The following is a 25896-nucleotide window of genomic DNA, read 5'->3' as shown; positions in this document are numbered from 1 at the left end:
CTCGATCTCGTTTATGAGATAAAAGTGTCCAACTACTCATATCAAACTCCTATTATTATGATATCATTTATTTTGAATGCATCATATTTATATGAATTTTTAATTTTTTCTAAATTAAAAAAAAAATTGCGTTCTTAAAATTGATTAAAAATAAATTTTTTACATATATAAAATTAATTAATCGGATGGTGGGTTGGTGGTAGGTTTGATGGGTATGGTTACAACAAAAATCATGCCATTAAACTTGATTAGTTTATATAGGAATATTAAGGCCATGCAAATAATGATATGTTAAGAATTTAATAAAGTAAAAAAGGAAGGATAGTTTATTAATTTAAGGAATATTAAAGTTAATATGTACACTTTGGCCCCAAGGAAAAGTATAAGGAATGAGTCCAATCGAGCCCAAGTATGAAACTATGAATTCATGACTCGTGAAATTTAACACTATGGCGGCCCTTGACTCGGTGAAGATCCAAATAGCGTGGACCATTATTATTTATAAAATTTGTGAATTAAATTAATCAATAGTTTACAATCACCATTGATGTTAATTACTCCATGGCAATACTCATTGTCGGTAATTTAATGTGCTAATTATATCATAAGATTTTGTTTAATAAATCTATTAGGTTCAAAAAATAAAAGAATAAATAAATATTATATTTTATATTTTTCTTTTAATTAAATTTAATATAAAGTTTGAATTTAAGATTTTATCATTTTAAGATATTTTTATTGCAATTAATTCCTCTAATTGAAGAAAGAATCAGCATTTAAAAACTTTTTCATGAATCATGACAATTGAAGTCATTTATATTTTCTATAATTAGCTATTAATCTAGAACATGGGTTTAGAACAATTGCCACCTCTCTAATTTCTAAGCTCTTGCTCTGTTGACCTACTTTCCTATGGATTTTTCCTTAATTGAATATTTCATTTTTCCTAGATTTGTTCTTTAACTTTCTTGGAAAATTTCTTGGCTGCTTGTTTAAAGTAAGTTGTCTCTTAGCCAGTTGTAAGTTTGTACGGAATATATAGAAGTTTCTTTTTTTTTTTTTAAAGTAAAATAAATTTATAGAATGTAAGGTTCAAAACCTTTCAAATTGATAGATTTAAAGGTTCAAAATCTTTAAAATATTTTCATTCCAAATAAATTTATTATTTTAAAAACTTATATCTTACCTTCAAAAAATTTTTAAACAGACCATAAGGATAGAGTATTGTTTTTTTTTTTTTCACTTTTCAAATGCATAAGATTTTCTAAAATAAGATTTTTAAAGTACAAATTTTTTAAGTTCTCTCAAATAAAAACTAAAAATTTTAAAATCTTAAAAAACATTTCATTACATTTTGAAACATTTTCTCAAACCCCAAAAACTAAACTACATTGTTTTTTTTTTTTTTTTAAATGCATTTGATTTGGGCCTAAAATGGCTACCCTGCATTGAGCTTGGACCATATTCAGCTGTTTGGGCCAAGCTGCAGAATCTTTTGAATTGAAAAGAAAATGACTTAGCCAATAATAGACTTCTTTTTTTTTTTTAATTACATTGGTTTCTATTAAAATTTGAATTTGATATATATTTGTTTTTTCAATACTAAATTAAAGTAATGGAGGGCTGTCAATATAGTAGTAAAAGTTTCTTTAGAAAAAGAAGATTTGGTTGAGAATTGTTAACTGGGGAAAGAATATCTTATAGAAAATGGTTAACCCCACATGTCTCCTTTTCCAGCTAGGTAAGGTGTTACATAAATAGCTGTCTCATGGCTGGCTTCACTTCCAACTACAGCCTTATCCTGCATGTGCACATCCCTTCATTGTATTATAAAAAAAAAAAATAAAAAAAAAATCAATTATTATCTGAAATATTATTCTTCTTTATCAGATTATTTACAAATAAAAGATTTTAATGATCTATATTTATATATTTTTTTTCTTTTATAAATATTAATAAATTCTCAAATTTTTTATATTTAAAAAAAAAGTAAACAGAGATTAATGAGATTTATGATCTTGGAATTATGAAATTATGCACCTAATGGTCTTGGAAGTATTATATTTTAGTATAGACAAAACAAATTGAGCAATGATTCTACTTTCTTACATTAAAGGAACTAGTACACAAAGTGTGGACGTGACATTAAAATGAGCCCTACGTCCTTTGAATGGCTAATAAAATTGATCGTTTGAGTAATGTTACTCTTATGTTAATTAGTCAACAGTGTTATCATTTAATTTAATAACATTAAATTCATATTTATAATTAGATAAATGTAAATTTGTTTTTAAATTGAAAAAATTATTGGATCCCGTATTTATTGAAAATTTTTAATTTAACTTATTTTTAATTTTTTATTTAATTTAGTTTAGAAGTTTTAATTTAAATTTAATTTAGCTTAAAAATAAAAAAAAATAAAAAAATTAATTTTTTTTAATTTCTAAAGTTAAATCAATAAATTAAAAATTTAATCTCAAAATTAATAAATTAAATTTCTTAATTTTTTATTTAAATTAAAAAAATAAAAAAATTTAGTACATAAATTTTAATTTTGTAACTAAATTGAGTTTATAAAATTGACTATTTTACCAAAACTGTTTTAAATGAATCAGAATTAATCAGTTTAATTTTGAATTAAAATTTTATTAAAAAATAAAAAATTAACTGCTGAATTTAATTAAATTAAAATAAAATTAAAATCAAAATATCGATATAATATGATTCTAATTTTAGTTTTTTAAATCAAAATCAACAAGTTCAAGCCGGTGATGCAACAGCCATTCAACGTTGTCAATTACCACTTGTAAGTGTAATCAATAAAACGTAGAATACTAATTGCAGAGCGAAATTAGGTTCCTGCACATTATGATTCAATTATTGAAATCTTTAAAATATTGAAACAAGATGAGTAGCTAAGTGGAAAAATATTCCAAAGAATAAGACGACGTCGTTTTCGACGCACCCGTGGGGCCGAGTGCCTCCATTGGTCCAATCACCTTTGCATGTGCAAGCTCCGCTGTCTTTCTCTCGCAGCAATGTCCAGTTCCAGTTCAGCTTCAGCTAAGGCACATTCAAAAATGTGATACCCACGTTCAACAACTTCTTCCTTATTCACTTCTTTTGCTCATATAATACCAAGATTGCACTTCAAGAATCCTCTACCCAATAAACACTATGCACTAGACTTTTGTGCTTTGAGTTTTGACCTTCATCTTTCTTTCTCAATGGCCTCATCAATTAATCTTCTTGACTATGCTCTGTTTCAGCTTACCCCTACTCGAACCAGGTACTCTTACTTCTCTCTAATTTCTCGTTTTTTGAGCTTTTTCTTAAGTTTATTAAGGCAAAACTGTTGTGTTTTCAATGTCAAGATTTGATCTTGTTCTATTCTCTGGAGGCAAGACTGAGAAGTTGGCTTCTGGGTTATTTGAACCCTTCATTTCACACCTCAAATTTGCTAAAGATCAGATTTGCAAAGGTGGGTACTCCATCAAACTCTGCCCACCCACCGGCAATGCTACTTGGTTCACTAAAGCCACTTTTGAGAGGTAAACTTTGGATCGTTATTGAGCACCATGGACTTGGGTTCAATTTTAAACTAATGTTGTTTCTTGGTATCTAAACAATGGAACTAATTATTGAATACTTTCACAATTTTCCATTCAATAAAAAGACCCTGGATTTTTTCCTGGACACAAATTGTACTCCAGGTTCTGTATTTTATTTTCACAATACAGAATTGCTCTTAGTTTCTGTTCAAACTTTTTAAATTTACTGCAATTTACACCGGGATATGACCTCTAGCTTCATTCTGGGAAATTCGCAAAAATTTTACAAATTCGTTTGTCAAAAAGATATTTGCTCTTTTTGTACACAGATTTGTGCGTTTTGTTAGCACACCAGCAGTGCTTGAAAGATTTGTCAGCCTAGAAAAAGAAATCTTGCAGATTGAGAGATCAGCTCAAGCCAATGAATTGTCAAACATTGATGTGACTGGACAATTGGAGGAAGGTATAGATCCTTATATAAGCTTCACACTCATGTTGGAATTTCTCTACTTCCATTAATTGAAGAACATGCATCACACAAGATGCAATTTTGTGTAATTATACATTAGCTTTGTTGTGCAGGAAGTGGGGTAGCTGCCAAATCTAGCACAAGGAAGTCGAGTGACTCCTCTAAGGTGTATTGTTTTGTCCACAAAATCTATAGATTAATTGTTGTGCTTATCTAGAAAATCATATTAATGCTTGAATTCTTCGTTGATATTTACTTCCAGGTAAAGGGGGAACTAGAGAGACACAATGACATTGGACCAGAAGAAAACTCCAAGTAACCCATCTTGTTTTTCACTTAAAGGGCTAAACTTGGTATGTTTGTTGTCTTTCCATCTACGTCATTAATCAATGTTTGTTTTGATATGCTAGGATTCAACTCCAACGGCTTCTTGAAACTCGGAAAACTTTGCTTCGCAAAGAGCAAGCTATGGCTTATGCCCGCGGTCTTGTTGCTGGATTTGAAGTGCATAATATAGATGATCTCATTTCCTTTGCAGATGCGTTTGGAGCCTCTCGGTTAAGGTATGACTTTGTGATCGGAAAATTAACTAAGAAATTATTCAACAAAGGTTTAGGGGAAGAAAAGATAAATTTTTCTGTTAGAATTATATGACTCAAAATGCTAATGGGATTTGGAGAGAGATCTTTTACTAATTTGAGTCAGAGAAATATTCCTCAATAGGATGGGGGAATATTTCCGATAATGAGTAAGAACTCTTATTTTAGTGTTATTCTTAAATTGAATAGGACTCCTAATCAGATAATGATTGAAGGAATTAACACTATAAATAGGAGAATGATGGCTTTTGCCTATTGAAGAGAGGAGCTTTTGCCCATTGAGGAGAATAGTTTTCAGTCCATGGAGTGAGGTTGCTAACCATTGTAGAGAGGTGTTTTGCCAATTGCTGCGGATTTGACTCTGTCCATTGATGAGGGGGTTTTGCCCATTGCAGTAGAGAGAGGCTTCGGAAAGGACATAAAATTCAAGAGGAAGTGATTCTTGTCCATTGGTGAAAGCGCTCTTGCCTAGTTAGTTGAAGGCACCCTTTTGTGGTGTAGTGTTGTAATAGTAAATATATTGGGTTATGTCTAGAGGATATTGAGAGAGTCAAACTAATATATTTACCATGAGTAATTATGTAGTATGAGTTCTCTTGGGTGTAATTGGGTTGATGGGTAGTATAGCTATAAGCTAATGATTCATTATTGATGATAGTGGAAGATGGCATGGCCGTGGATATAGTTTTATGTTGAGAGGGTGAACCACATAAATATTATTGTTTTGTATGTTTGTTTTATTTTCTTTGCAGTTTACACGCTTCCGCGGTGCACAACATTTTCAATATAGAGAGAGAGTTGTTATGCTGGTTGAATCAAGCAAAAACAGACATTATCAATTAGTAATTTGCAATTTTGGATGTCTTCAAAGTGGTTAAATTCTCCATAGGCATTGGCTAAATATATTAATGATAGTAATTATTGTTTTCTAGGTTGTTGGCACGCAATATCATCCAATGAATTAACTTTAATCGATCAAATACAATTTTACTTTATCTATAATAATGGTTTCTTTATTTTATTTATCATTACTTTTTCATTTAGAGAAGGCACCATTATATATCCAAATAGAGTGAAGGATGATAGGGAACTGTAGGCTAAAGTTTCTTCTAGACCAAGTAAAGATCCTGTAATCCTAAAATCAAGTAGTGTTTATATGCAGGGAAGCATGTATTAATTTCAAGGAATTATGTAAAAAAAAGCACGGAGATGGTCTTTGGATGGAGGAATTAGCAGCAATGGAAGCATGTCCACCATCGGAATTGTCATTATTGGGAACTTCAGGAATAATACTTAATAATGATGCTAGCGGCCTTAATCCACATATCATACTAACTTTGCCCAAAGGTGATGTGCCAAATGGATCCACAGATGCATCAAGGTCTGATTCAACTGCCAGTCATGCAAGTTTTGACAGCAAAAAGGGTATTGTATATTCTTTCCATGTCTTTTAAGCTCTATGTGCATCAAATATTTATTGATATTTCATTTCAGATAACAATAGGCCCTTCTCTGATATCAAGCACATTGCTTTGCAGATGATAACTCAGCAACATCAGATCAGATGCCATCAACTACCACCAAAGTTCAAGTGCCAATGCCTTGGTCAAATCAGATACCTCAATATATGTATAATTTCCAGAACCCTCAACAACTTCCTCCATACCAAGGATATCCATTCCCAATGCAGGCTATCCCTCCTCATTATGCAATGGCCATGCAGTGGCCTCCCAATCTGAAAGAATCTGCTCCAGTGAAAAAAGAGAAATTTCTGAACAAAAAAGGGCTTGAACATTCAGGAGAAGATGGAGAACCTGAGTCCAGCAACTCTGAGGTAGGGAGTGATTCAGATTCATATATGCAGCGAGACAAAAGGGACTCTTCTACGGATGCTTCTCGCAGGAAAAAGCATAGGAAGAAGTCCTCTAAGACAGTTGTTATCCGTAATATTAACTACATTACTCCAAAGAGAAGAAATGGGGAAAAAACCAGTGTCTCTGATGAATCTTCTTCTTCTGAGGATTTCATTGATGAAGATTCCCTCCAGCAAAAGGTAGATGATGCAATCGGATCATTGAAGAAATTGCACAAGTCAAAGTCAAGTAATCATGGGAAAAAAGGTTCACACAAGAGCAACCACATTTCCAATGGGTCAAGTGACTCTGGTCTCGAGGATTTAGGTGATGGCGTTGTTTCAAATTCTTCAGAGGCAGGACAGACCAATGAGAACTGGGATGCTTTCCAGAACCTCCTGATGAAAGATGAGGAGGCAAATGTTAATGGAGTAGCAAGGTTGCATCCAATGGATGTTCCGGATGAGCATTTTACAGTCAAAAGCTTAGGTGATGGAACTGCATTGGCAAACAACAGTACTATGGACTTGGAATTGGAGAAAGTATCAAAGCAGCGAATGGCTGCAGGTGATTCCTTTGTTGTGACTCAGAGGGATGGGGGATCTGAAGATCAAGATGGGATGAAAGATATTGAAAGTGTGGAGAATCTTAGACCTGTCATGAAGAGAAGGGATTCCATAGATGAAGATCTGCTAATTCCACAGCGAATGGATGAATCGAGAACTGGGCTCAGGGTTATCCTGTCTGCAACTGAGTCATCCATTATTAAGCCTGGAAACAGAGAAGATTGGCTTGTTATCAGCCACTCAGGGAAACCAGAAAACCAGACTTCAATCAATGAGGATATAATCTTTAACGGTGATTGCATGTCTACATCAGAGCGTGATTATTTGAATGTCGAAAAGGGTAGAAAAAATGTAGCTATTGATGATTCTTTCATGATACATGATCGACCAGCAGTTGATGATCTGTGTGATTCTCAGTGGAAAACTGACATCAGCATGGCTGCAGATCTCAATTCATCGTCGCAGCCAGAAAATGGCATTGTAAAAGAAAACCACGAAGTATTGGGTGGTTATGAACCAAATGATATGTGTGTGGTACTTGAACGGGATTCCGGATTAGAATCAGCAAGGGAATCCTGGACTTCAGACCATGGAATTGACATATCCTTCATGGAAACTGAAATAAGGAGCTCTAGTGTTGAAACTAATAATGATGCTGCAAAGAAGCTTCCTTCAAATTGTGACAGCACTATTGTGAAGAAAAAGGAAAGTAGTGGAAGAAAAGTTCCAGGAAAAGAAGTTAGGCCTAGGGTTTTATCTGGATCCCCTGGAAACAACAAAACTAGCATGTTATCTAAGAGCAAGAAACCGTCACTTCCAAGTAGGCCTATAGTTCAGAAGAGCAAGCTGGAGAAGGTAGTGAAGAATACTAAATTGCTTAATCAAATTGTTGTCTGAATACATTTCACCACTTTTTTTCAACTTCTTATGAAACATGCTTGTGAACAGGAAGAAGAGATTCGGAAGAAGATGGAAGAATTATTGATTCAACGCCAGAAAAGAATTGCAGAAAGAAGTGCAGCTAGTGGCTTTACTCCAGCAACAACCAAGAAAATCCCATCAGGAAGTAAACAAGTGAAAGGCTCCATTAAGTATAACCAGAATAAAACTCATTCATGACTCGAGACAAATAAGGAAAGTTCCGTCAAAATCAAGGCAGCTTAAGAAATATCAGGGGGTAAGTGGAGTTGTGAATGTGTAGATCTTCAGTTCGTAATGTCTTACTGGTTACTTCGGCAACTTGAGGTGGATGGGAAATACTATGCATTGTCTATCCTAGAGACCAAATTCTCAATATTTTTCAATAGCATGTTCGACATTTCCACAGAATGCTGATATAGTGTTATAAACCTATTAGCTCATAGTGTATAGTTTTCACCTCCTTCCATTCTTTTATACTTTGGTAGCAAGTAGAGTGAATTTTGAAGGCATCTGGAAAATAATAACCCGTCAGTTTAGTCCCTTGTTTCCTGGATATGTACTTTAAACCCTGTAGTAAAAGCATCCTTATTGCTGTATACATTTCATGGTTGTTTGTAATAAGTTCTACTTCCATGTAATTAATGCGAAATTGGTATTGAGTTTCATTTTATCCAAGTTGCAGTGGTTGGTAAGGAAAGAAAAAAAAAAAAAAAAAAAAAGAAGCAAGATTTTGAACATCAGTAAACTGAAAGCCAATACCATAGATTAAGCTCATATAAGCCAGTTGACGTGCCATGCTCATTCTAGCAAACAGCTGCAGTTGTATTGCAGGTAGATCAAATACAACTTAACTCAACTCAACTGAGCATTTATCTCAAAAATTTGGGGTTGGCTATTTGGATTCGTTTTCTCCACTCTAAACAATTTTAAGTTAAATTCTCATAAATGTGTAAAATTCTCATAAATGTGTAATGCTTTTAGGTCATATTGTATTACTCTCCTCCAAGTTAATTTAGGTCTACCCTTTTTTTTCTTTTTATTTTCTAACCTAATGTGCTCTACTTGTCTAATTGGATACTCCGTATGTCTACGTTTCACATGATCAAACCACCTCAATGTACAGGCAGATCAAATATAACAAATAAAACCTAATACCAGTACTGCCTCTATAAGCACTCAAATATTAATGTCTTAGCCACTGCAGTTGTATTCCAAGCAGAACAGGAAGATCAAAAACAACAAATACAAAATATATATTTTAGCAATCACCAGTAGTCTTACCCGTATGAAGTACCCTAAGGTCCCACTACTAATGTAGCAGCTGTAAAAAATATGGCGGTAGCCAATGCCTGCTGCAGCAGCATCAACTCAACTATAATCACCAGTATCATTGCCATTACAATTACAGAACCAATGCAAGCACTAAGCACTTCACCATACGCTCAAATGTTGGGAACAGAAGTAGTTGCACCATGCCTTTGCCTATTGCATAAAGAAGTTTTTCCTTTATTTCAGGGCGACCAAGACCCCAGATCAGGCGAAACAGAGAACTAGCAAATGCAACAATAATTGTATTGCAAGACCAACCCCACCTCAATTCCACCACCGCCTCCCCTCCAGTATCTCCATTTCCACCACTGCTACTACTACCACTAGTACCTCCACCTGCACCTCTATTGCCACCACATTGCCCATTAAGGTTGCCATCAAAACCATCTCTACATGATGAGACAAGATCAGAAGACATGTATAAGCATTAGAAGCGGGTAGATTCCCAATATCAAAAGGATTTCATTTCAGGTTTGATTTCCTAACTACCTGCAGCATGCTTTTTTTTTTAGTGCTTCGAAAATTCTGCACTAAAATAAGATAAGCACTGTGAGTTACTGGCTAATTCTCGAACACAATATATTCAGTTCAAATATAAATCTGTAGGATCAAATTTCTGAATCCATAAATTTATTATAAATATCTAATATTTTCTAAAATAAACTTTTCAGCTTAATTAGGATACAGCTGTTCTACTAGGCCCGATTGTTCTTATATAAATAACTTTAATACATCTGAAAATTTTAAAATGCCATATACAAGAAAAAAAAAATGACACTAGACAACTTTTTAATATTCCTTTTTTTTTTTCATAACTTAATTTTATAATATTTATATAGATATAGATTTATTTTTATTTTCCGTTTCTTTCTTTAAAAAAAAAAAAAAAAAACTGCCCTCCTTTTGTCATTACCTTTCTCTCCCTCTCAACAAAACACAAAAATGTCAGAAAACTAATTCAAAATGAAAATTTTCTATTTTCGCCTGTAATTTAATCTAAACAAGTTTCAGTGTCAACCCAAATCAACAAAGAAATAAATAAACCAAATATAAACCTCCTTCTCACTTCAATATCTAAAATTTTCTTAAATTAATGCCTTGATTAATTTTCTTTCAATTTCTAATGATTTGTATGATTTTGGTTCAAAATCAAACCGACCGATTTTAAAATAATTTGATCAATTATGATTTGATTTTTTTTTTTTTTGAATTGAAACGATCTGATTCTAATTTTAAACTGGCATTTGGCCTGGTTTACTTACGACCCACTTTGGGCATGAGCAGAGCTAGCTACTGCAGAAGACCAAAAAATAAAGGATGAAGCTAACGATTGGGGCGTTGCAGAAGTATGTGTCTCTGCACTAAAAAAGGAAGAAAGAATTTCCTAAAGAAACAAGAAGATTCCTGTGATGTTTGATTCTTATTATGTGATATTATTAGGCAAATAAACAAATTTTAGAATAGATTCAAGAAAAGAGGGTAGTTTTCAGTTTGTTTGTTTCAATGAAATAATGTTGATGACAGATATATATTTAGAAAACACGATAATTAAAACCACCTCAACATAGATATTATAATATTAGCTGTGGAACCTCCAAAAATAATCCTGCAATAAAAGAGTAAAATTTGTTTAGATTAATGTTAGAAAAGAAACAGAGCCCTCTAATCCTAAATGTTTAAGACACTAAAGGGAAATAACAGAAACGAACTATAGAACCAAGACAGGTAATAAAAAGCCAAGCTATTTTCTGTCCCTTTGGCTCTCTCTTTCTCTCAGAGGAGTTCCAGAGACGAACATTTTTCCATTGGGAATGATAATATGCTTGGCACGTTAATGGTTTTTTACAGTTTGAATGATTCTTCTGTTTTTCCAGCCAAAACAGAAAAACATAAAATAATTTTCTTGAACCAAAAAATTAGATATATTTAAAAGAGAAAAAAAAAAAATCTCTCTGTCATTCACCTCCACCACTATTATTTCTTTTCCATTTCTTTATATGACTTCTAGTGCTACCTTACGAAACTATGACAACTCGTGGTTTTTGTGGTTTGAAGCCGTTGCTGTTTGGTTGCAGGCCTTCAAGATTTGAGGTATGTCCTCTTTATATATGCATTTGATGCTTATATTGTATTAGAAATTTACTTCAATTCCCAGGGCTTTTAAAATAAGATTTGTTATGGCACCAGGGAACCTGTGCCTTCACTCCTTTTCGTCTTGTCCCAACATCGTGCATTTGCTGTGAAAATGCTAAGCAAAATTTCTGTTCTTCTAACCCAGTCATTTCACAGCACTCCCCTTTAAGTCTCCTCTAATGTTTTGGTTTTGAAAGGGGGAAAAAAGACTTTTTGTTCCATTTTCTTCATAATCATCCAGAATATTTTGCATTTCTTTTTGTGGTCATGCAATCTTAGAAATGGATAAATTTTCATAAAATATAGGAATGCTGTATGTATGCTTTGATATTGAAAGATTCCACACCTGGAAAACTTATGGTGTTGGCCTAGCAATACTGACAGAAACAAGAATATTGCAGCTGATATTGAAAATGGGTCACCTACACCTACCCAAATATCATAAAAAGGAAGTGAAAGGACCAAAGATGGAACGGGCACGGCGATTTACGGGCAACTTCATCTTGATGATGGAGCTTAGGAAGAAGATCTTTAAATTCAGGGACATCATTGACCTGCCACCCTGTGATGGCAATGAAAGCATAAATGAAGTAACATAAGTCACCTTCCTCTTCGCAAAAAATAAAAATATTAGAAACCTTGTGTTCAATCTTAAATCAAACCATTTGTATTCTTGCAGTTAGTTTCGAGAACAATGAAAGATCTGCACAAGTTTCACCCTGATAGCATATCCAGAAGCGAACTGTCAGAAATTAAGGGAGCATCTATTGATAAGGTTTACCATTTTAATGCATCATGAATTGACCTAATAATGTAATAGTTGAATGCTATTCTCAGAAAAGAACCAAGCTAATCATCTACCTGCATGATCAAACAGGTTCTGGTCTACTATTGTGAGGTTTTGAGATCTATTGGAGATTCATGGACCAAGAATCAAGAATGGATGGACAAAGTGACATCTGATAAGTTTAGCAATATTGAAAAACTCAATTCAGAAAAACTTGGTACGTTAAATAATTTATCCAGGATGTAGTTGGCAATATCGCTCTGTTTTTTGCATCTTTCAATATCGTTCTGTTTTTTGCATCTTTTTGGATCTTAGTTTGACTAGGAAACTTTAAGAAAGAACACATTTGAAGAACTTCGAGTTATTAATTTCCTTTTCTTCCCACCAAATGAAACCCGAACAACTTTTAAGTTTCTTGATTGATTCTGACGACATTTATTTGTTATTGTTGCTTCTCTTGGCAGTTGAAATGGCACTGGCAATACTTAATTCTGTAATTAACGTAGCAAAAGAAAAGTTCGATATGATGGATGAAGATGATGAGCAGAACAAAGATAGTCTACCTGCTAGTGCATTTGGGAAAGTTGTGATGGGGATCTATTCAGAGAGCAACACCTCCTGTTGTGCTTCTCCAGTCACTCCAACATCTGTTCTGCCACCACGGTTTATGGGTTCTCCCAGTTCGGATGAATTTGCAAATATTTCGTGCTCATCACCTCTTCTCCGGTCTTTGAGAGTTCAAGCTGTGGGGAAACTGAACCCAATTGATATAAAACGCCTCTCATTCTACATTCCTCCAAACATGGGAGCTCAAGGCTACAGCAATTGGAATTTAAAGAACAATGAAGAAACAATGGAAGAAATAGAAGCAGAAAGTAAATCCTCGAACCAAAGAAGCAATGTAGATGATGAAAATTTTGAAATGGAAGCAAGCAGCTACTCTGAAGTAACAAAAGTTGCAAAAGTAGATGATGCTAGAAAATGCTGTACAGAAAATGGATCACCAGAGATTGAAACGGTTGGGACAACTGAGACCTCTGAAGAGTTGATGACACCAGCTCCACCGCCTACTCCCCAGCTGATACCACCCATATCACATGCCAATGTAGGAGAATCACTGCCACCTCCTATGCTGCAACCAAATGTAGTAGCCCCACCTCTTCCTCCTCCTCCTCCACCACCACCACCACCAATTGTGCTGCAACCAAATGTGAAAGCCCAACTACCACCATCCACACCACCGGTACCTCCACCCATGTTGCAGCCTAATAAAGCATCTGTAGGGGCTCCGCTGCCACCGCCACCCCCTATGTCACAGCCTAATATAGCAGCAGCAGCAGCAGCAGCAGCAGCAGGTGCTGCAAAGGTCATGCCATCTCCGCCACCACCCCCACCTATGACATCAGGAACAGTAACAGCAGCAATGCCACTGTCACCACCTCCACCACCCAAGACATCAGGAACTGCAACAGCAGCAGCACCTCCACTGCCGCCACTCATGACTTCTTCGAAAGGATCAAAGCCATTACGATCACCACCACCCATTGCACAAGCAAATGGAGCTGCTCCACCACCACCACCACACATTGCACAAGCAATTGGAGCCGCTCCACCACCACCACCGCCCATGGCACGAGCAAATGGAGCTGCTCCACCACCACCTCCACCTGGTGCAGCAAGATCCTTACGCCCCAAGAAGGCACAGACAAAATTAAGGAGATCAAGCCAAATGGGTAATTTGTATCGGATTCTCAAGGGGAAGGTGGAAGGAGGAAATCCAAACACTAAATCAGCCAACGGAAGAAAGGGTTCGGCTCCGTCCAGCAATAGTGGAAAGCAGGGAATGGCTGATGCACTAGCAGAGATGACAAAGAGGTGACTCTTTGAAGAACTCTAAAATTAGATTATGACCCATTTAAATCAACTTTATTTCGAGGACTTCAGAAAAAAATATTGAGCTGTAAATCCTAATAAAGTCCCTTCTTTATGTTTCAGATCAGCATACTTCCAACAAATTGAAGAAGACGTTCAAATGTATGCAAAGTCAATCACAGAGCTGAAGCCTGCCATTAGTACTTTCAAAAATAAGGACATGACTGAGCTGATAAAGTTCCATCAACAGGTTGAATCCGTCCTTGAGAATTTAACTGACGAAACACAGGTAATAAAAAGTAAACATCGTTCAGAATCAGTTTGGTTCTGCTATTTCTCAAAGGTTATATGTTCCATTCATAATCAAACCTGCAATTCTATATGTCGCAGGTGCTTGCCAAGTTTGAAGGTTTCCCCCAAAAAAAGTTGGAAGCATTAAGGATTGCAGCTGCGCTATACACAAAGTTGAATGGAATATTATCTGAACTTCAAAATTGGAATATCGTCACTCCCTTAGGGCAACTGTTGGACAAGACCGAACGTTACTTCAATAAGGCAAGTTCAAATTTAAGAGTTATAACCTGCATTATAAAGTAACTTCACTATTTCAAAATTTTACAACTAACTGAAACAATATAAGGTACAGATCAAAGGAGAAATGGACGCCTTGGAGAGAACCAAAGATGAGGAATCCAAGAAATTTCAAAGTCACAATATCCACTTTGACTTCCATATTCTTGTGCAGATCAAGGAATCAATGGTGGATGTTTCCTCCAACTGCATGGAACTGGCACTCCAGGTAGCTGAATTAACATTATGTTGTAATATCATGATCATTTGGAAAATGGGTTTTTAGAGTTGATTCTCTCTCTCTCTCTCTCTCTCTCTCTCTCTCTCTCTCTCTCTCTCTTTCTTTCTCTCTCTCTGACATTTTCAGGAAAGGAAAAAAGCTAATTCTAAAATGCTTTGGAGTGCTTTTCAATTTGCATTCAGAGTTTATTCGTTTGCTGGAGGGCACGATGATCGTGCTGACAAGTTGACGAGGGAATTGGCTCATGTGATAGATGCTATTCCCAGCACCGTTAATTAATTAGTCGAAAAGCATGCATATTAAACCTTTCAAAGAATATATATATAAAGGAAAGAAACCCATTATATTATGTTGTATATGCTACATAGTATGAGGAAAATCTGAGTGAAGTGATCGAATAGGAACTACATTTGTTTCCATTTTGAGGAACTAGGATTTAGCATTTCCTTTTTAAGTTTCTATTGAAGAGATTCTCTGAAGAAACATTGAATTAAAATTCTAGCTATAATGCTCCCATGTGTATTATATATAATTTTGGAGTTTTACATATTTAATGAGTGGCTTTTATACTTGTTTTTAACTTTTTTTTTTACAACAATTGCTTATTACTTATTACGGGAAATAATATATACAGAATCACTTCAAACGTTAAATTCTTATTTCTTTTTATTTCTCTGTTTTAAATTTCTACGTATTTCACGGTTCATATTTTCAGCATAACAATTCTTATCATATATACCAAAAATAATTAACGTACTAAAACCTTAAAAAAGAAAGGTATGTCAAAGTAATAGAAAATTTTGCTTATATGCTTAATATATAAATATGTGAGACTAATATAATTAATAGATGAGTTTCACCATATATTTTGTATTTTAAATCTATAATGAATCAAGTCTATTTGTATCTCATTAGTTAATGCACATTTGACACAACAAATGACTTACTTTTGATACTTTCTTTGAAAAAGTAAATATATTATCAAATAAATTTTTTGACCAAAACCAACTTTTATTTTTTAATTATTGATAATTTAACTAATATATGAATGTTAATTTATATAACTTATAATCACCATTTCTTCTCAGCTTGCTTCTTTGGATGTGGTTGACCTTGTGGCTTTTTATTTGTAATATATAGAAGTAAAATTATAAAAAAGAAAGAAAGAAAAATCATTGAGAACATATGACCCTGTACAAATTTCATAAAAGAAAGGAGGAGAAAATCACAAGAAATGCTAGTCAATTGCATGATTAATTGATTCTAATATCCAGAACATTAATTTCAGTTTCCAATCGAAACCCAATCAATAAAAAAAGGTAATTAGCATTAATCATTTTCTGTTAAAAAAAAAGATTTTGCTATTTTCAGAGTATTGCACCAAATAAATAAATAATTGACATGTATTATAAGTGTTCTACACTTAGCCAATAAATAACATGCAATTTTAAATGCTCTACATTCATAGTACATGACGGTCGCTAGCTAATTTGTATGGTGTAATAGTCTGGAGTAACAAAAAAATGTTACATCAATCAGAAAAATGTATTTTGCTCAAGATCATCAATCTTGCACAAAGTCAATCTTGATGCCACCAATTTTAACATTACCCTTACCATACTTAGGCACCAAAGTCACAACTACGCTATCATCATCTTCAGCACCCAAATCCTCCAACAAATCTGTAATCCCTAATCTCAAACATGTCTTCATTTTCTTCCCATGTTTATGTACATGAGGCACATTCACAAAGCTTCCTGCAAACTCAGAATTGTCAGGTCCACTCTGCAAATCATCCTCATCATTAACATACACATCAAACTTCACCACTGCATCTCTATCAAGCTCTATCCCATCCACCACTAAAATTTCCTCTTCCTCTTCTTTCTCTTGCTTGCTTCTTGATTTCTTTGGCCTCCGAACCATTGTTCTTATCACTTTATCCAAAACTAAAGGGAATGAACTTAAAGGTGTCAAATTTTGTGTTTCAGCTGCTTGTGCTGCGTGCCCATGGTGATGAAAAACATTAGCCACTTTCTTCGTTAACCTTCTCGGTGTTGGCTTGGATTTCAGCCAAGGAATATCAACTTCTTGATAAACATATCCCAGTTGTTTAGTGTCGATGCAGTCCCTAACCTTAACACGAACAAGATTCGCATTCTCGTCGTAGAAAAGAAACGCTGCATCAAGCCAATCAGGATCAGCGAACTCAGTTCTCTTCTTGCCTCCTAATGTCTTCCATATCGTCCACATTCGATCAACGTTAGAGTGATGAGAGAAAAATATTGGATCTCTTCCAGCCGAGTAGAAATTCCCCATGTCTTCAAGATTTGGTTGGGTGTTATCCCCAGTCCAGAGATGTACTGGGCCGTGTGGAATGTTCTCAATAGAACCAGCACCAGGGTCTGTTTCATCGCCGGCACGATAAGAACTTCCGAAAAAGAGCTTAGCAGTCTTGCCATTAGAAACCATTTGCCTGTACATTATGGTAAGATTGCTAGATAGTTGAGCTTGGTTTGATGTGGGGTTTTCAGTTCCATTGTAATCAAGATCAACTAGTGTTGGTGGCTGGTGATTCTTGTTGCGGTAGTGGTCATAGAGTGGTGATTTAGGGTTAGCATATAGAGCTGGCAATCGCATTCCTTTAGGGGAATCCCAATTCCAATAAGGTAAAGCGAAAGTTGGATCATCAATCAATTTTCCCAAGATTTTTTCATAGAAATAAAGATAGTATCTGTGGAAGGGAAAGAAGAGCCATGAGTTGTGAATTTGAAGGTCTAAATCTGGAAACCCTACTTGTTGATAAGCACCATCACAGTAAGCACAGTGAACATTGGCTTGTTGCTTAAAGCTACGAGGATCATCATCAGGGAGAGCTTTCATACGCTCAATGGCTTTGGAATACTTGGCTATGTAAGAATCATCAACCAAATGAGCTGCTGGTCTAATGCGCAATGGGGAGTTTGAAGAAGGGAGCTTGAAATCTAATATCTTTGTGGATGGTGGAGGGCAGCAGTTGGTGGGTTTGGCACCGGCTGGGAAATCTGCTTTGCCACATTTGGTTAGGTCTGGGGCTGAGACTGGCTTAGCAAAGGCAAATGGGTCACCAAGAGTGGTTGTACCATAGAATCCTCCTAGACCAATGAGGACATCTCTCCTAGTGGTAGGGTTTTGGTGATCATTATCATTTGTGGCTTTGCAAGAAATTACTCTGCCAACATAGGGATTGTTTCTGTTTTTGGTTATGCAAACTTGAGATGTATTTGGAAACGAGGGGCAGAAAAAAGAGGAAGTAGAAATAGTGGAAGGAGTGGCGTTGGTGGAAGGACAAAAAGAACCCATGATTTGGTTAATTGGGGTGTTAATGACAAAGGATTCAAAGACCTTCCCTGTGGTTTTATAATGAAATGTTCTTTTAGCCTATTCCATTTCAAGACAAATTAATAGTCAATTAGATTATTAATTTCTTGCTTGATGCCATAAATATTCTATATAAGCGTATTGTGCCTAATATTCCAAGTTGACAAATTAACATTAACAGTGACAGAAACCATGTAGGGAGATAAGAACTTATCAAAAGTCTAAGATTTTGAAGATACTGAAACCTATCCGCAATTGAATTTCTACTTTGCTATTTCAATTTAAATTTTCAAACTGATGAAAATTATAGGCCTGTTTGCTTGTAGGGTAATTTTCTATTTTTCATGTTTACAAAAATTTAAAATATAATTTTTTATAAAAATAAAAAATGTGAAAAACACTTTCACATGTTAATAATCAAAAACAATTTTTAATTAAAAAAATTTAAAAACATTATTATATCTTTCATAATTAAAAAATAAATTATTATAAAATATATTTTAAAATATATTTTACTTTGAAAATGTCTTAATATGTGTTATTTAATTTTTTTATAGTAATATGATTAAAATTTTTATTATTGTAAATAAATATTTTTCTAAATAATTATTCAATTTTAGTTATAAAAAAGTTATAATATAATTTTAGGTATAGAAAAATCATTATTTTCTATTTGAAAAACAATTGGAAAGTAAATTATATTACAAAAGAAAACAGTGAAAATTAATTTTTAAACTGTTTCCAAAACTAGTTATTCGACTAGTTTTAAAAATTTTTAGAAGAAAAACTAATTTTTCTTCTAATAATTAAATATAGATAAGTAAGTTTGAGTTGATATTATTTTTTGTTATATATTTTTTTCAACTTATTTATTAGATCATTATAAATTAAAAATAAAAATTTTAGATTTATTTATAAATTACGGATCATTTAATGTCAAAATAATATTTTAAAAAAATAAAAAAAACCATCCATTTAATTTTTAGATTAAAATTTTAATTAATCATAAATATTTTAAATTTTATACTAATTAAAATGAGTTATAAATAACTTATTAGACTCGAGTATGATTTATTTGAAATTGAAAATCAAACTAAAATCAGGTTTATCTAACTCAAAACCGAAATTAAATAAAAATCATTCAAAATTAAATTGATGAAAATCACTATTGAATTGCGCCATAGTTAGAATGTTTGATTCAGCACGGTTTTAGCCAAAAACTGAAAAAATTTTCTTTTTGAAAAATTAAAAACTTTCAATTGGTGTATTTAATCAAATCAAAATTGAAATTCCCTACGTATATATATAGCCCATTCTATTATTGTGAATGAGAAATAAATTTTGGTCAAGTAAGCAATCTAAACTGATGTAGAAATCTCGATAACATGCATGCGTGTCGTCTTCGTTTTTAACACTTAAATTGTCATTTATAAGTAACCATACAAAATATTTCATTATCTGCTTTATATTGGAAGCTCTTCAACTCCAAGTTTTCTACTGATTCATTGTTTCATTTCAATTTTCTACTTCTTATTTTCAGCCATATATCAATAATTATAATTAACACAATGTGAATTGCTTTTCATGATAACGATTTTATATATATATATATACACACACACACTTTTTGGATGCGTAATTGTGTGGCAATTACGTGAGGACACTGCTCAACTTCTCAAGAATAGTCAAAAATCGAAATGAAATATTGAAATTGTTTTTGCCTGGTAATAGGATTGCTATTTTCTTGTTAGCTGTGATTCCATGACTTTCTCTTCTCTTTTTTTTCTCTTTTTTTTTTATATATTTACTTAAAGTGTATTTATCTTATCTTATAAATTGGTTAAATTAATTTATAAGCTCAAAAAATAAAATAATCTATTTATTTTTAAAATTTTTAAACTTAAAAGTTGAACTTATAAACTAAACAAAATAAATTGAGGACTCAATTTTTTTATTTTAGTATTTATAAAATAGTTTAATCAAATATTTTATTATATTATCTTTATTTAATTTTTTAAATTTCATATAATATATTTTTAAATTTTTTTAATAATAAATATATTTATAAATTATTTTTTATTAAATACATTAATTATTTATAAACATTTTAATCAAATACATAATTATTTTAAATTTTAAATATTTATAAATTTAAATTATAAATTAATTTTTATAAATTAAGCTAAATACACCCAGCCATGCATCCAGCTTTTTAAGCTAGCAAAGTTGGTTTAATCTTCTTTTTCTTATTTTCGGCTGCCCCATTTGGAGATGGATAATTTTTTGCTAAAGTATTATCAAGCTAAGCTGATGTTCCAGGTCCTGATTTGTAGTGTTGGGCCACTTTCTATGATTGGGTTTAGGCTATAGGCCATTGTAAATACTAATTGGACTTTTCTATTTTAATTATCTCTGTTTTTAATTGGGTTTCTTGACAGTTCAGTAATCTCATGTTTCTTTTTGAGATAAAAGAAAATTAATAATATTTATGGTTGTCTTTCACAATCCACACGGCTCTTGTGGTGTGGGACTTTTATGGGTGAGGACTGAGGAATCCCTTTTTTTTTTTGGTCGAAGGGGTGAGGAATCCCACTTCCTCTTAAATTAAAAAAATTGCCACAACAAGAAGTAGCCAGTTGAGGCCATTGGATTACAAGCAAGATACGCACCATCTCATTTCTGGGTGCCTGCACGTGGTATTCTTGATTTCTGGATATCTACAGTCTGCACATGATCTATACCATCTTTATCCATAATTTATGAAATTGGGTGTTTTTCTCGCTAAAAAGAAACAATCTTTAACCAATAAATTTCAATATCAGCTTGTCCTTCTTCTACCTCAGCATCACATCCAACATGTCACAATCATAGTAACCTTATGGCAACTTTAGTTTCACATTAAAAGAATTGATTTTGAGGGCTTAAAATAATGTTTTGCTTCTTAAAACCCAAGAAGCTCTATAAAATGAGTGGCCAGGATTAACATTCCAGGACAGAATCATCAACTTCACCAATTGTAATCACTAAAATTGCAGTATTTGCTTGAAACTAGACTGCAGGTGAGTTTATCTATCTTGTTAAATTGATTCTATCTCAATTCCCTTTATTGACTTTGAGCATCGTCAAAACTAATAAGAGGCATGGATTCTGGTGGGGTTTATATAATATAGATGGCTTTAGGGTATGGTTCTCCAAGTTTCGTAACAAACACCCGTCACCCTGCAATAGCAAAATGCAAAATACTGAGTCAGGAGTCAAAGAACCGTAACGTACCCAATGAAAATATTTACAGAATTAAATAAAGCAAAGTGCGCAGAGACTTTAAACTTTTCTCAAGATTTAATAAAGCAATTTTATTACTTTGTCAATCTGCTTAATCGACAAGCAAAAGCACTCGAGCCCAGTGGCGTATATTATGTGTTTGTACTGTATTTAATATTTGATTTATTGTAGTTAACTACTAATTTGCACTTCTGTATCAACTCTCTTGTGCTTTTCTCTAACGCTTTAGTGTCTTTTCGTGTTTAGAGAGAGAGAGAGAGAGAGAGAAAGAGAGAGAAAAGGAGAGATTTTGTGCTGTGGGTTTTGAAAAATGGCTTCAGCAGTGTTGCTGGTGGTGGTGTTTGTGTTTGATTTGGTTGCTTTTGCGCTCGCTGTTGCCGCCGAGCAGAGGAGGAATACCGTGTGTTTTTCTCTCTTTTTTCTACATTTTCTTTCTTTTCTATGTTGTTTGTCTCTGAATTTATATTGTTGGTCTGTACGAGTCCTTAGAGCTGTTGTTGCTTTGTGGTTTTTGCACATAAGAGTATTCTGCTAAACTTTTAGTGCAAATAAGGAAGAAGCTTTTAGTATTTGCATATCGATTGATAAGATTTATTGCTTGTTTATGCCTGAAAACTTTTCTTTTCTTTTTTTTTTTTCAATTCTCAAATACATGTAAAATTCTATTCCAGTTTTGATGCACATCAGGGGAACTATGCCTTGTATCTGCTTTCTCATGGCTTATTTAAATGTTTGCTAATTCCTGACGATTTGTAGTCCAAACTATTTTTTATGTTGAATTTTAGAGGCTTATATTCTCTATTGATTGATTTTGGGTTTAAACTCGCTTGGTCATGATCAATATGGGAGCAGCTAAGATATAAGCAAGAGTCTGATATAAATTTCAATCTTGGTCTTCAAATTTCAGTAGAAACTTGAAAGAATTGCTGGTAGAGTCTCCCATAATATGACATTGTTCTCAATAAGAGAAAGGAGGCCTCATTCATAGACTTTTTTAATTGACATTCATTGACCTAGGGTATGCAAAGAATCTGATTTATAACTTCACAATTACAATATACTAAACTTTAGTACTTACAATGAGATATGTTAATCAAACATCTTGTGCCTGTGATAAGTTTTGTAACTCATTATAGGTTCATTTGCCTTTGGTTCTGTCAGATGGATGGATTTAACCAAAACTAATCCCTGTTTCTGAAGTAGATTGTTGATTGTTCCTTACTCTCCCCTGGAGAAAAGCAGCCTTTTTTTTGTGGGTAGTTGTGGAGTGTTTCTTTTGCTCTTGGTATGCTTGAATAAAGGGATTGAATTAAATTTATACTTCCATCCATAACCATTTTTTTTTGTTCATTTTACCAAAGGAAATGAGCAATTGCAGCTTGTAGATCATAACTTAACCCTGTATTATATGAGGGGCTTCATGCCAACAACTACTTGTCTTCTTTTACAGGCAACAGTCAATATTGAAGGAGATTATAAGTACTGTCAATATGATTCAGATATTGCAACTGGATTAGGTGTTGGTGCCTTGGTGGCCCTTATGGCTAGTCAAATCCTAATAATGGTGGCAAGTCGATGTTTGTGCTGTGGAAAGGTCATGAGACCTAGCGGGTCTAGGACCTGGGCAATTGTTTTATTTATCTCCTGCTGGTATGTGTTCAGCTTAACCTATTAAGATGACTTCACTTTAGTTCTGCTCACAAATCTTGTGCAAGAAAAATTAGGTATTCACTTATATGCTCTGTGTATTCTTATGTCAGGGTATTCTTTTTCATTGCTGAGGTCTGCTTGTTAGCGGGTGCTGTTCGAAATGCCTACCACACCAAATACTACTTGTCATCAGACCATACCCTATCATGCCGGGAACTGAGAAAGGGAGTGTTTGGGGCTGGAGCTGCATTCGTCATCCTTACAGGCATAGTATCTGAGCTTTACTATGTAAGCTATTCCAGGGCAAATGACGGTCAACTTTCATATGGCAGAGACACCGGTGTGAGGATGGGGAACCTATAGCACGGTTAGGTTGGACTGAGAGGCAAGAAATATTCTAGTATGCAACTCATAGGCTCATAGCTCATTTGACCTGCATATCATGAATGTGGACATTTAAGAGTGAAACATTAGCATACGTCTATTTTCACACATGGTGTTTGATTAAGCACTAGTGTAGTACTTTCTTCTTTTTCTCCGGTTCCCTCTGCAGTTCAAAGGAAAAAAAAAAAAAAAAGAGTAGAAATCTTGCAACCAGAGCACTTCATGTCAGTGGAGTTCTTGATCCAGGTCATTACATTGTGAACTGAAATTTGGGTAAACTTAGAAAGAAAGCAAAATAGACAAACATGACAGCAGTTGTTGCGGGGCTCGAAAATTGTTTTTCCTGGGAATGTCGGCACTGGCTCATTGGCTCTGCAAAAACAGAACAAATTTAATAGGACAAAATTTCTAATCATTTTCATTCAAGTTGAGAAATGACTGAAAGTAAAAGCATCCCATTTAGACGAAGATCATTGCAATGTGATGAGAAGAAGACTGAAACGGGGAAATAAGAGAATCAAAGTGGACAAAAATGGTTAAACTTGTGGGGTTCCAAAACTGGTTTTTCTGGGAATTCTGTCAAAACAGTACAATGAAGTTGGGAATGAACTTGGGGCCAAGTAGTGATGTCAATGGCCCAATGCTTCTGCCAAAAACAGAACCAACCATTGCCCTTCCCCACTTGGCCACTTCTCTACATGAGAGCTGAACGAGGACACAAGCTTTCTGGATACATAATAACACTACTATAGTGTTTAGATGTATGAAGGTAAATCTGTCAGGATACATAATAAAGATTCTTTAATCAAGTAGAAGATACTTAAAATATAGACAAAATATAGACACGCAGCGTGGCTAAGTCTTTCTAGTGAGAACTTGCCCATGACTGGAATGAGCAATACTTCAATTATTCTTTTTTTTTTTTTTGGATTAATAACACTATATTTCTGTTAAACTGAGATTGTAATTACCGTAGAAGAAAAATAGCCTCCAACATTTGATTCGTATATATTGCTGAGACACAAAGTATCTGATTCTCTGCCTATTGCTTATCCATTAGGGCACCGTCCATATAGGTGGAGCCAAGTGAAACACAGAAGGGAGCCCGCATACACGAACCACCACATATGGTGCGGTCGCATCATGGCTGCAAATATCAAGAGCCTTGTTTTCTTGTTGGCCATCACCTTCCTTGGTAGCTTTCCAACAGTGTTAGTACAGAAGTACTAATCCTTTAAGAACCATCTTATTATTAAGAATCGGACATATAAACCATGCAAAACATGTGCACTCAAAGGAGTAATAAAAATATGAAGATGGTCACCAAACTGTAAACTCCGCAAGGCCACAGTGACAAAGGATGGATCAATACAACTATCATGGAAACATCCATAAGGTTTGAGGCCATAAGAAGAAGTTGCATTTCCTGGAAAGATCAAGTTCTATGATTGAACAAAGTTGAATCAGCCTTTTTTAACCTATTACTTCGCATCAATGCCACTGCTTGAAAATTAAGAAGGTAAAATGTACCATCTGATTAAGTGCTTTTTTGTCGGCTTGGCAAGGGATGGACAGGACAATCCTTCCCCTTCAGCTTAAAATAATTCAAGAATTTAGCTATGCAAATACAAAAAGAAACGAAGAGTGGCAGATCCAGGAAAAAAAAATTTTCGGGGCCAACATATAAAAAAATATAATAAATTAATGTTCTTACAATTGCACTTGACAAAATCTAATTCTCTAAAAATATTTCTTACCAACTCACTCAATAGTCTACATAAAATGTCCATTTACATAAATATAAATATTAAATTTTTTTTAATAAAAGTAAGAATTAATTAATTTTTTATTATAAAAATATATTTTTCACAAAAAAAAAAATTAATGCATAAATTTAAAAAAAAAAATCAATTTATAAAAACACACACAAGCATAGGAGTAATTTCAAAAAAAAATAAGGAGTCAATTCATAATAATAGTTGTCACTGCGTATCTCTCGAATGTGTTTTTCTTGTAGCTGAAATATTTTGTGTTATTGTCACTACCAAAAATATTATATTTACCAGCAAGAGTTTTTACAGTTAAAAATATTAAATTTATTGCTATAGATTTATAATATCAATATATAAATTGTTATATGTTATTGTTAAAAAATTATGATCATAGGTATTTTATAACAAAATTATAATTACTGTAAAAAAATATATAAGCAACAATTATTGCTACTAAAAGTTTATTAATAATAACAATAATTAATAATAATTATTACATATCTTTTTATGTATTATTAGCCACAATTGTTCATATGGCTATTACATGTTAGTTTTAT

At 33.6% G+C, this 25896-nt stretch overlaps 4 protein-coding genes and 2 long non-coding RNA genes across 8 annotated transcripts; 3 read left to right on the top strand and 3 right to left on the bottom strand.

The window, feature by feature from the left end:
- Positions 1-3022: 3022 nt before the first annotated feature.
- On the top strand, positions 3023-8629 carry LOC110642999 (COP1-interacting protein 7). The gene is made up of 9 exons (XM_021795218.2): positions 3023-3289; positions 3375-3551; positions 3881-4014; positions 4134-4186; positions 4283-4335; positions 4431-4583; positions 5782-6044; positions 6158-7893; positions 7987-8629. Exons 1-9 carry the CDS (start codon positions 3228-3230, stop codon positions 8155-8157), a joined length of 2802 nt encoding a protein of 933 aa, XP_021650910.2. The 5' UTR covers positions 3023-3227; the 3' UTR covers positions 8158-8629.
- A 1562-nt stretch (positions 8630-10191) lies between these two features.
- On the bottom strand, positions 10192-13352 carry LOC131176063 (uncharacterized). Its single transcript, XR_009146211.1, has 4 exons — positions 13213-13352; positions 12772-13024; positions 11854-11983; positions 10192-10894 (listed from the first exon to the last, which is right to left on the bottom strand). It is a non-coding gene; the product is annotated as an uncharacterized LOC131176063 (long non-coding RNA).
- LOC110642995 (uncharacterized protein At4g04980) lies at positions 11730-15190 on the top strand. Its single transcript, XM_021795213.2, has 8 exons — positions 11730-12011; positions 12101-12196; positions 12299-12425; positions 12673-14083; positions 14204-14369; positions 14471-14635; positions 14727-14879; positions 15018-15190. The coding sequence occupies exons 1-8, from the start codon at positions 11730-11732 to the stop codon at positions 15168-15170; spliced, it is 2553 nt and encodes an 850-aa protein (XP_021650905.2). The 3' UTR covers positions 15171-15190.
- Positions 15191-16237: 1047 nt separating this feature from the next.
- Positions 16238-18271, bottom strand: LOC110642993 (polyphenol oxidase, chloroplastic-like). Its single transcript, XM_021795212.2, has one exon. It carries the CDS (start codon positions 18231-18233, stop codon positions 16455-16457), a length of 1779 nt encoding a protein of 592 aa, XP_021650904.2. The 5' UTR covers positions 18234-18271; the 3' UTR covers positions 16238-16454.
- A 2848-nt stretch (positions 18272-21119) lies between these two features.
- On the top strand, positions 21120-23691 carry LOC110642997 (uncharacterized). 3 transcript variants are annotated; one of them, XM_058140460.1, is made up of 4 exons: positions 21120-21310; positions 21792-21933; positions 22984-23183; positions 23294-23691. In XM_058140460.1, the coding sequence occupies exons 2-4, from the start codon at positions 21844-21846 to the stop codon at positions 23544-23546; spliced, it is 543 nt and encodes a 180-aa protein (XP_057996443.1). In that variant the 5' UTR covers positions 21120-21310; positions 21792-21843; the 3' UTR covers positions 23547-23691. The 3 variants fall into 3 exon arrangements, with proteins under 3 accessions (XP_057996443.1, XP_057996444.1, XP_021650908.2); XM_058140461.1 differs by lacking the exon at positions 21120-21310 and adding an exon at positions 21392-21674; XM_021795216.2 differs by lacking the exon at positions 21120-21310 and having other exon boundaries at positions 21393-21933.
- A 78-nt stretch (positions 23692-23769) lies between these two features.
- LOC131175811 (uncharacterized) lies at positions 23770-25465 on the bottom strand. Its single transcript, XR_009146008.1, has 2 exons — positions 24539-25465; positions 23770-23939 (listed from the first exon to the last, which is right to left on the bottom strand). It is a non-coding gene; the product is annotated as an uncharacterized LOC131175811 (long non-coding RNA).
- Between the last annotated feature and the right edge of the window lie 431 nt (positions 25466-25896).

The sequence above is a fragment of the Hevea brasiliensis genome, chromosome 18 (genome assembly GCF_030052815.1).
Source record: "Hevea brasiliensis isolate MT/VB/25A 57/8 chromosome 18, ASM3005281v1, whole genome shotgun sequence".
Lineage (NCBI taxonomy): Eukaryota > Viridiplantae > Streptophyta > Magnoliopsida > Malpighiales > Euphorbiaceae > Hevea > Hevea brasiliensis.
This window is presented reverse-complemented; position numbering and strand designations above follow the sequence as displayed.

Coding starts and splice junctions, on each gene's coding strand:
- LOC110642999 (XM_021795218.2), top strand. CDS start 3,228: ATGGCCTCATCAATTAATCTTCTTGACTATGCTCTGTTTCAGCTTACC. Junction 3,552..3,880: donor ACTAAAGCCACTTTTGAGAG/GTAAACTTTGGA, acceptor TTTTGTACACAG/ATTTGTGCGTTTTGTTAGCA. Junction 4,336..4,430: donor GGACCAGAAGAAAACTCCAA/GTAACCCATCTT, acceptor TTGATATGCTAG/GATTCAACTCCAACGGCTTC.
- LOC110642995 (XM_021795213.2), top strand. CDS start 11,730: ATGCTGTATGTATGCTTTGATATTGAAAGATTCCACACCTGGAAAACT. Junction 12,012..12,100: donor GCAATGAAAGCATAAATGAA/GTAACATAAGTC, acceptor GTATTCTTGCAG/TTAGTTTCGAGAACAATGAA. Junction 12,426..12,672: donor ACTCAATTCAGAAAAACTTG/GTACGTTAAATA, acceptor TTCTCTTGGCAG/TTGAAATGGCACTGGCAATA.
- LOC110642993 (XM_021795212.2), bottom strand. CDS start 18,233: ATGGGTTCTTTTTGTCCTTCCACCAACGCCACTCCTTCCACTATTTCT.
- LOC110642997 (XM_058140460.1), top strand. CDS start 21,844: ATGGCTTCAGCAGTGTTGCTGGTGGTGGTGTTTGTGTTTGATTTGGTT. Junction 21,934..22,983: donor CCGAGCAGAGGAGGAATACC/GTGTGTTTTTCT, acceptor CTTCTTTTACAG/GCAACAGTCAATATTGAAGG. Junction 23,184..23,293: donor GTTTTATTTATCTCCTGCTG/GTATGTGTTCAG, acceptor TTCTTATGTCAG/GGTATTCTTTTTCATTGCTG.